Source organism: Malaya genurostris, chromosome 1 (assembly GCF_030247185.1).
Source record: "Malaya genurostris strain Urasoe2022 chromosome 1, Malgen_1.1, whole genome shotgun sequence".
Classification (NCBI taxonomy): Eukaryota; Metazoa; Arthropoda; class Insecta; order Diptera; family Culicidae; genus Malaya; species Malaya genurostris.
This window is the reverse complement of record NC_080570.1, coordinates 166,116,486-166,127,857: the sequence shown is the minus strand read 5'-3', so window position 1 is coordinate 166,127,857 and position 11,372 is coordinate 166,116,486. Positions and strand designations below refer to the sequence as shown.

The following is an 11,372-nucleotide window of genomic DNA, read 5'->3' as shown; positions in this document are numbered from 1 at the left end:
GCGAATCGTGTGTGTAGGTATGTATCACACAAAACAATTGAAACAAACGTAATGACGATATCGTATGCACGAGATGAAGACAAAAAATCTTTGCGTTCTACACATTTTATTGGCAATGATTCTGCGGTAGTTGTTTAAGCAACTAAATAGACGTTACTTAATCTTGAACGACTACCACCAGACTCTTGTACACAACTTATAATAAATGGTATATTAGGATGGTAAACAATACACAAATTAAATCGGATACTAGGATACCTGTATAGCAACAAGCACATTCGTAGGAATAGTTTCTAATTATAAAAAAGTATTCTACTATATGCTTCAGTTTCGAAGGAGCGCTCTGTGAAGGTGGCTGCAATTGCAGATACATCATTTCGAGGCATTCAGCTAAAAGCTGCTTTCACTACAATTTAGTAATCTTAGTGAATTTTATTTATACACAACGTGAAAGTCAAGTGCGCAGTTTGCATCCGTGATTGATAATCAAACAGAGAAGTGCTAAGAGTCTAGTTATGTTTCCTTTAATATGAAAAGCATGAAATATGCTATATTATAAGTTGATATCCTAACCAATAATAGCTTATTAGCTTTATTTTGTGCTCGAACTTTTGAGTTCTTCTATCAGGTGTTAGAATTACATGTATTCCTTATATAACAATTTTACTAAGGTTGAAAAAATAGTTTGCTCAAGTTTCGTGTACTGTGCCAAAATGTTTAAGAAAAAATAAATGTTTGAAGGTAAGGTTTAGTAGTTAGCAACAAATGTTAGATCCAGAAAATGACATGATTGTGAATAGTCTCGTTTCTAATTCTTTTTTAAAATCAAATATGGTTGAATTCCCTTCAATTTTAGACATAGCGACGTCTTTGGAAGCTGCTATTATTGTGTGGTCTCCGCAGTCACTCATGATTTAAATATTATACCACTAAAAAGTCATTGGCAAATTTTTCAGATTTATGGAAAAAAGCCACTGCAAAGCGAAGGATTGACGTGAATTTCATCGATAGTCGTAGGTTCACGTCGTTATAGTACACCACATACTACAATATACATGCAAGAGAAAGAGTGAGAGCATCGAATAGATTAGAAAGATACAAAAGTTTATGTAAATACTGAATAACGACAACAATAAAACTGCTTTGTTGGTATTCTTCAAGCACGGATAACGAAATAACATTATTTTGTACTGAAAATGGGTAAGAATTTCAACTCTATCTGTGCTTCGACTATACTGTTTTTTTTTCTCTTTAGGTTTGGATTTTATAGAAGGAGGCAATGCCGATTACGAAAATGCACTTGTTCTTGCCGGTTTTGGAAAATTTCATTACTATCTGTTGACAATATGTGGATTAATTTACGCAAATACAGCGGTCGGCATAACAATTATTTCTTTCGTCCTACCGTCGGCGACGTGTGATTTTAGGATGACTTCTGAAGACAAAGGGTGGTTAACAGCAGCTCCAATGCTAGGTAAGTGGTGATACTTATCTTTTTGGCTTAATCAAATCCGCCCCAAACTATGAGAGAGAAAAAAATATATACATGTTATTTTACACTCGTGTGTCTATTGATCAATAAAGCAAAGCTATATTTTGAATCAATTTGAATTTGTTCTGAACCTCTGAAGAATAGAGATGATTCTTGTTGGGTTTCCAATTGATCTTTCACCGAATTATGATGTTAATATTTCAGGTATGGTCATCGGATCATATTTTTGGGGCTGTTTGGCTGATACCAAAGGAAGACGAGTTGTTCTGATAACTGCTTTGATACTGGATGGAATTGCAGGTCTTTTATCTTCGCTCACTCCTTTTTTTGGATTGTTTATGATATTGAGATTTATCAACGGGTTTGCGTAGGTGTTGTAGGATCTTGTTTACGCAATTATTCATTCAAGATGTCTTTTTCAAATGTTCTTTTGCAGTATTACTGGAGCAATGGGTATATGCTTTCCATATTTAGGAGAATTTCAACCCACTAAATATCGGGAAAAGGTAAATTATTAATTAACACCAAGTCGTTTTCGTATTACTTCATTTCTTTAATCGCTCAGGTTCTTTGTTGGATGGAAATGTTTTGGACGGCTGGTAATGTATAGTTTTGTTCACCGCCAAATTAATAACTATGCTTCTGAATTCTAGGAATCATATTACTCCCGCTCATTGCTTGGGCGCTTATCCCACTTACGTTTCAAATTAAATATGAATGGACAATCAACGATAAAATTTTCAAGTGGACATTTGGAAGTTGGAATTTGTTTGTTGCAGTGTGCTCCTTACCTGGGTAGATAAAGTTACAAATATTTGTACCAAACTCTTATATTCGGTTGTCCTTAGTGATTTTTTTTCTTTAAAACATTCTTTTTAGTTTAATTCTTGGTTCAAGCTTATGTATGTTTCCAGAAAGTCCCAAATTTTTAATTGAGTGTGGGGAAATCGACTTAGCATTAGAAGTTATAAAAGATATATATGAAAAAAATTCTGGTCGGGATCGACTGGAATATCCTGTAAGGATTTACGTGTTATTTACCTAAACGTAACTGATTACTGTTTTATTTTACAGATAAAAAGTTTAAAAGGAAATGAGAAAGCAAACAACGTCATGGAAATACATAACAGATCCAAACGTACATTGAGTATGAGAAAACCAAATCATCTAAAAATTTTGTTAAGCGAGATTTGGGACCAAACGAAAGCATTGTGTAAATTTCCTTACTTGAAAAACACGATTCTTACTTGTATAATTCAATTCGGTATTACTAGTAGTTACTACACGTTGATGATTTGGTTTCCCGAGTTATTTGATCGGTTCGAACAATATGAAACTCGATTTCCGGGCACATCTGCCTCTGTATGCGATGTCTCATCAATTGTACTAGGTGATGCCAATGGTATACTTGTTGATGATTTCTGTGGAGGGTCCATAGACACTAGTGTATTCTTACATACTTTAATTATTGGAATTGCGTGTATCCCGACCAGTTTCTGGCTGCCATTATGTGTTCCTCGTTTGGGTGCAAAATTTTTTCTAGGTGATGAAATCATTTATATCGCAAGTTATTTTTTCCTTGATGACATTATTTTTGTTTCAGTGTCTAGTCTTTTGCTGGCAGGGACTGTCACTATTGGACTTTACTTCGTAGTGAACTCCAGACAAAATTTGTTTCTATCATGTGCTTTTGAAGCGCTAACTTCGATGGCCATTAGTACTGTGTATTGTGTTATGGTTGATTTATTTCCAACTAACTTGAGGTACAAACATTATTATAAAACTCAATAATAACTATAACATTAATAATAATTAGAAAATAGTAATAAAACAATAAATAATAATAATAATAAGATTTTCTATTTCAGGGTTATGGCGGCTGCTTTATCATTAACTTTTGGTCGGGGAGGCGCTCTTATTGGCAATCTACTTTTCGGGTACCTCATAGATCTAAACTGTATCGTACCGATTATAATTTTTTCTGTTATGCTCTTAGGTAAGAATATTTTGATTGCTTTTATCTGGTTTTTGCAAGTTATCGATATCGTTTTATTACAGTCAGTGGTATATTATGTTTACTTTTACCAAGCACGGGTACCGAAGCGTTGGATTGATAAACACAGATAAACATAGCCGATTAGAATAGGAATTAATTCATAATAACAGAGACTTTTTTCGATGATCTATATTTAAAAAATAAGAGAATTGGAGGACATATTTCTTATAGTTCTGTAGATAAGGAATTAATATACTTTAAAGTATTCAAATATGTTTTATTGATCATTATCTATTGTGAATAAAGCCTCTAATAAATTTTATCTGTTAATTCAGCCACATTGAATTTTAAAAGAGATGTTTGAACTAATGTCGAAGACATAAAAGGAAAGTTTGTGTTGAAGCATTTTTTAGTATATAAGCTTTGTCGGTGAGCTATCTTTAATCTGGATGTTAGTTGTTTTTTCCACTTCGTCCGACGGTTTTGGAACCAAGTTTTGATCTGTACTTCGGTAAGGTTTAAGCACTTTGACAATTCAAGTCGCTTACTGACGGACAGATATTTATCCTGCTTGAATTCGTTTTCTAACCTTTTTGAAAAAAAAAATAGGGTTGGATATTTTTGACATGGAAAATGATATCAAACCTTTCTAACTGTTTGGCACTGTACGCTTGTCGAGGTTTACGATCGTTGCTTTGCTTCCGACGTTTTACACTGACCTTACAATCTAAAAATAGAAACAAAATAATACAAAGAACTCCATTTAATATAATCATTATTGTTTTTCGTTGAGTGTTTTTTTTTTCTAATGTCGAATATTGTTCACTTTATTCAAAACCACCCGCTTATCTACACAATGAATCTTTGATTATATAGGTGGAGATGGGATCAATTCGTCCGCGTTCCTGATCAACATTTTTATATGGCGATTCGTAAGCAATGCTCACATTGTGTGGTTAACTTCATTCGCTACAATTCACTTTCCCTGTTAATTTCATAGCAATACGGAAAACGTAAATATAAAATCTGTCATAATCTTAGCGTTTTTGGATCGTAGCTTTTTATCGTTTACTTCCTAAAGAATCGCGATTTTCTTGGTTTAGTAACAATTTTTAGTCCAAACGAAGTTACCATAGTTTTTTTCAAATTCCATTTATAATCGTAATTAGAAATCATAATGTTAATTTTTCTGATAGTGTTTGGGCCGTGTTCGATAATAATGCTCGTCGCGGAGCCATATTGCTTTATTTTCTTCTCCTACACGGCCAGTTAAAAAATATGTTGTTTTGTTGTTTCAAGAATCAATATTAACAGTATCGAATAAGGACGGTACAAATACCCGAAACCCAACCGAATTCGAACCCGTGGGATATTGGTCGGGCTCAGATACTGAACAAGATATATTTGTTCGCGTCGGGTTGGGTACGGTTGCCGATTTTTTTCATTTTCAACGAATACGGGTCGGGTTTGGGTTAAAAATTTTGGACGGATTTCGGGACTTTTTTCGGGTTCGGGCCGAGTACGGGTAAAGATTTTAATTTTTATTGGGTATTGGTAGGTTTTGGAAAAAAAATTATTATGTTGTTGCCATGACCTCGTGTTTTGTTTCGAGCAGCTTCAAGTGAATTTGCGAATCGGTGCCACCGGTTCCTTATACAAAAAACCCTTCTTAATCCATCTAGTGGTGTGTTCTCTTTCTTCAAAGCAGTCTCATGAAAATAATTTCTGACACTAATTTGGGCTCCTTTTAGACACTATTTTATAGTAGTTCACAAAAATATGCTTCAGCGTTTTTATCACATACTCGGTATCATTTCTCAAACCAAGCGATTGACATTTCCGTTGCCTGAAGAGTGATGGTAATCTAAAAAAAAATCCTTCCTAATCCACTTAGTAGAATTTTCATAGATCTTGAAAAATCACCATAGGGAACATGACATGAAATTTCAGAAATCGAAACAGTATTTTTTTATGCAAAAAGTTTTAAAATTTCATAAAACGTCAAAATTTAGTGTCATCTCGAAAAAAAAAACTTTTTTCGAAATAATCGATTTTCTTTTTCATAAGATTTTTTTTTCAGATGACACTTAATCTCGACGTTTCATGCAATTTCGGAAATCTCGTACTCCCTATAGTAATTTCTCAAGATCGAAAATTTTCAACCTTAACCGCCGGGCAGCACCACTTACCCTTATCCGATTTAGCTCAAATTTTGCATTAAGCTTTTATGCACTACCGCTTTACGAAATTGGAGATCATCTCAAAATATTGTCACCTTTATATATAATAGTAAAAAATAGGTAGAAAACCAACGCGTTTTTTTCGGTCACGTCCCTTATACCATCATATCTCATATATCTCAAAGGCGTAGATCTCCAAATAACTATATCCAAAATAGTTCTGATATACCATCATATCGCCGGAACCAAAGTCACAGCCATTTGATCTTCGAACTTTATCATTGACCTAATAATAGCTTTCGAACGGGCCTAAGCTTGTTAAGATCCATTCCGTCATCTCCAAGAAACTCGCGCGGCAAAAAAAAACAACGTGTTTTGTCTGTTACGTCACTTACGCCATCATATCTCCGGAACGACAAATCATAGCCGTTTCATCTTCGAACTAGATCAATAACCTAACAGTAGCTTTCAAAATGCCTAAGTTTGTTAAAATCAGTTCCACCATCACTCAAATTGAGCGGTAATAATATCTTTGAAAAGTGCACACACAGACATTTACCGATCTCGTCGAACGGGGTCGAACAGGCGCGTACCCAGAAATTTTTTTCGGGGGGTGTTTAAAAACATGTTGATCAATACGAATAGAAATATGTAATATGTATCATATGAAAAATTTTGGGGTAAAAAGTCGTTTGTTGAATATTAGTCATTTTATAATTGACTTAAATATTTAAAGAGAAAAGTATTCATAATATAATAATTTTTTGAGTTTCGGAGGGGGTTTCAACCCCTAAAACACCCGTCTGTATACGCGCCTGGGGTCGAATGATATATAACACTATGAATCTCCAAGGCTCCATTCAAAAGTCGGTTTATCCAGCAATTCTAATACCTTTATAATTTGGCCATATAAATTGAGCCGCCATCGCTTGAACTTTTGATTTTTAAGAGTAAACATTCGCATGAAAAGTAATTTTATCTAACAAGAATATGGCTCAATCGGCAACGTAAATCTTGTGCACCTGAATAAAAAATTTTATTAAAAACAATTATTTTTTGAGCAACGGTTGTCGATGCAAGACATACGAGAGCAATACCGATGACCTAACGACCTGGAATACAGCGAGCAACAGAATTATGCGAAGTCCAAAGGAACTTCATTGGGAGAACTTTTTTTAACAGCGGTTTACGTTTCCAGTGTGGTAGAACGGCGTCGACTGGGTGCTATCGCCTTCTGTGTTAGTAGCAGAATGCGAGGGTGCGAAATGGCTTGTAGGTTGAAGCCCATCCTAAAGTGCAATATTTATCATAGTATATTGCAACATGTGATTCTGATGTTGAACTGATGGTGGCTTCATACATACATACATACATACATACATACATACATAAACGAAAATTTGAGACTACCCTGCTATCTTCGAATTTTAATTTATGAAATGCTGATGAATCCACTAACATCCACCAAGTGATAATCCTAATCATAATGGACTATTAATAAAAATTACAGAGTTGTGTACAATACAAGACCAATTGCAATGATATTAAACATTGCGGAAATTATATTAATGATAGAGGTAACTATTCTAGGTTCTAGATACAAAGAATAATATTCACAGAATCTTTCTACTGATTCGTAGAACAGCTCTTGTTTTAATCCGTAAAAACTTGAAATCTTGTTTTAATGTTTATTATATTGGATAGCGCATGCGTTATTATAAAGAACTACTTATATTTTTTTCTTATACTTTCGTAGTGTGTTAGCATATTGGGTATTGAACTTATTATTATTATATACACGCAGGGAAATTAATTTTAAATTTAATCATATTGCGCTTTGAATTCAAAGATATTTTATTTTGAAACAGCACCTATTTTCATTTCCCTTTGATTCAAATACATTTGATATTTGCTTCGAAGCAAATAAATGTTGTTTCTACATGTTCAGAAATAAATAAAATAAACATTAAATTCAAATACATTGTGCTTTGAACTAAAATTATTTTTTTTTAGAATATGAATCTTACTTCGTTTCACTTGGAATTAAATACAATTGCTATTTGATTCAAAACCAATAGGTTTTGTTTTTACAATCAAGCTTTCGTGTGATTGTATGTAAATTCAATGATAGATTGTTTTAAATTCATTGAATTGTTATTTAAAACGAATTTTCAACTGATTATTGTCGATATAATGTTCGTTGTTCTGAAAAAATAAGCCTTTTGAATTCAATTTATATTTATTATTGTATGCATTTAGTGCGCTCAGCTAAGTATGGATGCTGTATTAACTCCTCTACTATATTTCGCTTACCCGGTGAACGACCGCAACTAGGTTAAAACCGGGTATAAATAAACGATATAATAATAATATTTCGCTTAAAAATTTTAAATAACTCTACGGTGAAACCGTTCCCTGAAATGACTACAAATATAAGTTCCCTGTACTTACATAATTCATAATATAATATAATATTTCAATAGTGGAGATTATTTCGAAATCGTCAACTGCTTCAAAAGTTATTTCCTCGAACGCGCTCATTCCTCCAATTGAATGATGTAGCAAAATAGCCGCTACAAACAACATCATATGTTAACAAAAGTAGTGTTAAATTTCTCAAACTAAACTAGTAGCAATGTTCGATTTAATGGGAATATTTTAGAATCAATATTCTTTGGCATTTGATTCAAGGACGGAACATTCTATTCAACATTTATTAATTTGAAGCTAAGACTCACCAATTTGATTCCGCTGATTTTAAGTGTCAAATATTTAATTCCAATATATCATATTACTGCATATTTTTTAATTTGAATCTATACCACGACAGTTTTGATTCAAATACATTAATGTACTGTAACAAGCGTTTGAATCAGATAATTTTTTAATTTGATTCTATGAAACTTTCGAATTAGAGTCCATATCTTAATATATTTCAATCTAAAACGCATTGCCACACTATGTTTAATTCAAAGAGAGTTTTATTTCATTCTAATTTTAGATCAAAACCAATTTTATTTGTTTCATACAAATGTTTAAAGTTGACCTAAAACTCAATATATTAGAATCTAATGTGTTCTATTTTTCTGTGTGTTATCTGTATTCGTCGTTTGCCGGAATTTTAATTTTTGTAATACCAATTTTAATCTATATTGCCCGGTGAACGACCGCAACTAGGTTAAAGCCGGGTATAAATAAACGATATAAAAAAAAATAATAATCTGTATTCGTCGTTTACCGGAATTGGTAACTGTTTACAATTTCTATCCATATTTGTATCATAAACTAACACAATGAACACAATATCATAATAAAACTCATTCAATGGCAAAAGAAATGCAGTAGCAAACCACTAGGCGTATTGAAAAATGGGTTTGATTTTGATTTTCATAAATCACGTAGGTCTAACAGTATCCAGGGAATAACATAAAGATTATATTCAATTATTTTCGTGACATTTGATCAATTTTTAGTCTTCTATTAGTGGGAGCGCGATTGATTCAAAGACGCTTCGTTCTTTCTAATTTCATAAATAGTTCATATGGCTCAAATACAATTGATGTGTACAATAACAACATAAACGAGGGTCCAAATTCGGGAAGAGTGCTCAATTGGATAGATTCTTGAACTTTTTGTAAACTTCTTAATACTGTATAATCAATGAGGCGTGTATTGGTAAAACACCAGTTTGAGGTTTCTAATTGCTTGCGTTCCAATGTATCGTGTATTATAAACAAATTTCGTTTCACCTAAATTTCACAGGTAGGCGCTAAATATCATTGTCTACATACTCTTTGCTTTGTTATGTGTACTGAGCATTGTATGTTTCGTTAAACGAGCAGAAAATGAAGATATTGGTGATTATATTTTGTTGACTTTAGCTGCGATACAGCTTGTGATCCCATATTTTTATTAACTCGATGGTCGATTATTTACTCGAGCGCTAACAATTGATACACCAGAAATTCTAACACATTACACATTATTTATTCATTTTAGCACCTCATTTTTCACGAAAAAAAAGTTATGAACAAAAGACTTGGTAAAGCATACAAATCAATTTTTTTACTTACATGAATCGTTTCGTACAGTAATATCGTAGAAATGATGTTCAGAGCCGCATTGTTCGTTTGCCGAGCCTGGTTGTACAAAATTTGGCACTACTTTCGATCTAATGCAACATCTTCTCATATTTGACGAACACATTGCCATGAGTTCCTTTTCAGAAGCATTAGTGTGACTTATGTTGCATATTTCACAACAACGATTTGTTTTCAAACTTAAGTCGGTCGAAATACCTAAGATATCATCTATGGAAAAGGTTTTGCGTTTAGGTAAGTGACACATGTCAGTAGTTTTTTGTGTTTCAGTTTCAATATGGGAATATATCCTTGCTTTATCGCACATCATATTAAACAATCAACTGATCAGGTATATTCAGCACTTCATTTACGGTTTCTCAAGGTGTTAGAAGTAATCCGCATAGAACGAAGCCTAAAAAATAACTGAAACCATAAACTCACCACTTTTCCCATATTTTTGCTGACTCTCATCACACCTTTCATAATAACATCTCATATGCTTATTTCTATCTCTTTCCATAATTCATCCAACCATAAGCGTCGTAACGCGATAAAAGGTTAACGCCTATTTTTCATACTCACTGCAGCTTCTCCCATTATACCGGAGCGCGAATGAGACGAGTGTAATGATTTCAATTTTCATCTGCTTCATCTGCCAAGATTATTTTCTATAAAACTGCCGAAATGTGATTTCTAAAAAACGTAATTTATATCTTGATTGTTAGGCGATTGACTGTTTTACACCTTATTCTAAAATATAGTTTTAACTGCGTTATTGATTTAATCTACGGATCTTGGGAATTAAGAATATCATTTTTAAATTGTTGCAATTATTATAAATGTACACCTATTTACAAGTAAGATTATGTTCGTATTATTAGATTTTTGGTATTAGAAGAGATTAAATTTATGATATAGTGTCAACAGTATCTAAATCCATACGCTTAGAACGAGCTGTTCATGCAAAAGAACGGATATGAAGAATCAAAGACATAATTTAACTAATGAGGTTTATACTTACGTTAGGTCAAAAACAAAACAGTAGCTAAGATAGAAATATTTTTAGAAATGTATTCTAGGAATCATTACCAAGTCATCGACATCACATACTCCGATTCGGATAAAACTTTGCATACGATTGCAGTATGCAATTCGACTCAAGACTGATTTTTAAAAAAAAAGGACAGATGTATTTTTGCATGCAGTTTCTTAAGATCGTGGTTACACGAAAACGGTAAATTCTAGAGATATTTAGATATGAAAAAAACAAAAACTCGGGTTTTTGTTGATTTGAGCCGTTTAGACTAGTCAATAGTGGTTCTAAACATTCGAAAACAGTTATTCTAAATGAATTATACAATTTCATATACCTTATTATCATTAAAAATTATTTGTTTGTATTATAAGTGGTTGCAGGATAGTACCTAGCCATATAATGGTTCTGTACGCTCAGAATCAGTCGCAGAGTCTGTTGAAACAGAAAACCAATTACTGCATCGAAATGTAACGCCATGACTTTTTTTATGGATATTTTGCAGTTTTCAGTCTTTTAAGTACTAAGTACGACGCCATTATTATATTTTAGAAAGAATTTATTAGCTTGCTATACCTATAACTTTTAT

General features: G+C 32.9%; 2 protein-coding genes across 5 annotated transcripts; one reads left to right on the top strand and one right to left on the bottom strand.

The window, feature by feature from the left end:
* Positions 1 to 3,759, top strand: LOC131426697 (synaptic vesicle glycoprotein 2C-like). Of its 4 annotated transcripts, none has more exons than XM_058589621.1 (12): positions 1 to 17; positions 957 to 1,200; positions 1,256 to 1,474; positions 1,697 to 1,859; positions 1,929 to 1,998; positions 2,058 to 2,091; positions 2,146 to 2,287; positions 2,372 to 2,510; positions 2,567 to 3,035; positions 3,096 to 3,255; positions 3,361 to 3,488; positions 3,551 to 3,759. In XM_058589621.1, the coding sequence occupies exons 2-12, from the start codon at positions 1,197 to 1,199 to the stop codon at positions 3,604 to 3,606; spliced, it is 1,584 nt and encodes a 527-aa protein (XP_058445604.1). In that variant the 5' UTR covers positions 1 to 17; positions 957 to 1,196; the 3' UTR covers positions 3,607 to 3,759. The 4 variants fall into 4 exon arrangements, 3 of the variants coding, with proteins under 3 accessions (XP_058445604.1, XP_058445603.1, XP_058445602.1); XM_058589620.1 differs by lacking the exon at positions 1 to 17 and adding an exon at positions 322 to 741; XM_058589619.1 differs by lacking the exon at positions 1 to 17 and adding an exon at positions 322 to 741 and having other exon boundaries at positions 857 to 1,200.
* Positions 3,760 to 3,778: 19 nt separating this feature from the next.
* Positions 3,779 to 10,136, bottom strand: LOC131426700 (homeobox protein ceh-30). The gene is made up of 3 exons (XM_058589624.1): positions 9,742 to 10,136; positions 4,134 to 4,215; positions 3,779 to 4,077 (listed from the first exon to the last, which is right to left on the bottom strand). The coding sequence occupies exons 1-3, from the start codon at positions 10,076 to 10,078 to the stop codon at positions 3,798 to 3,800; spliced, it is 699 nt and encodes a 232-aa protein (XP_058445607.1). The 5' UTR covers positions 10,079 to 10,136; the 3' UTR covers positions 3,779 to 3,797.
* Positions 10,137 to 11,372: the final 1,236 nt, after the last annotated feature.

Bases quoted from the DNA above. Each gene is read 5' to 3' on its own strand.
- LOC131426697 (XM_058589621.1), top strand. The intron at 3,036-3,095 runs GTGATGAAATCA...TTTTTGTTTCAG, and splicing joins GGGTGCAAAATTTTTTCTAG to TGTCTAGTCTTTTGCTGGCA. The intron at 3,489-3,550 runs GTAAGAATATTT...GTTTTATTACAG, and splicing joins TTTTTCTGTTATGCTCTTAG to TCAGTGGTATATTATGTTTA.
- LOC131426700 (XM_058589624.1), bottom strand. From the start codon at position 10,078: ATGATGTGCGATAAAGCAAGGATATATTCCCATATTGAAACTGAAACA. The intron at 4,216-9,741 runs GTAAGTAAAAAA...TTCTATTTTTAG, and splicing joins TACTGTACGAAACGATTCAT to ATTGTAAGGTCAGTGTAAAA. The intron at 4,078-4,133 runs GTTTGATATCAT...TTTTTCAAAAAG, and splicing joins AGTGCCAAACAGTTAGAAAG to GTTAGAAAACGAATTCAAGC.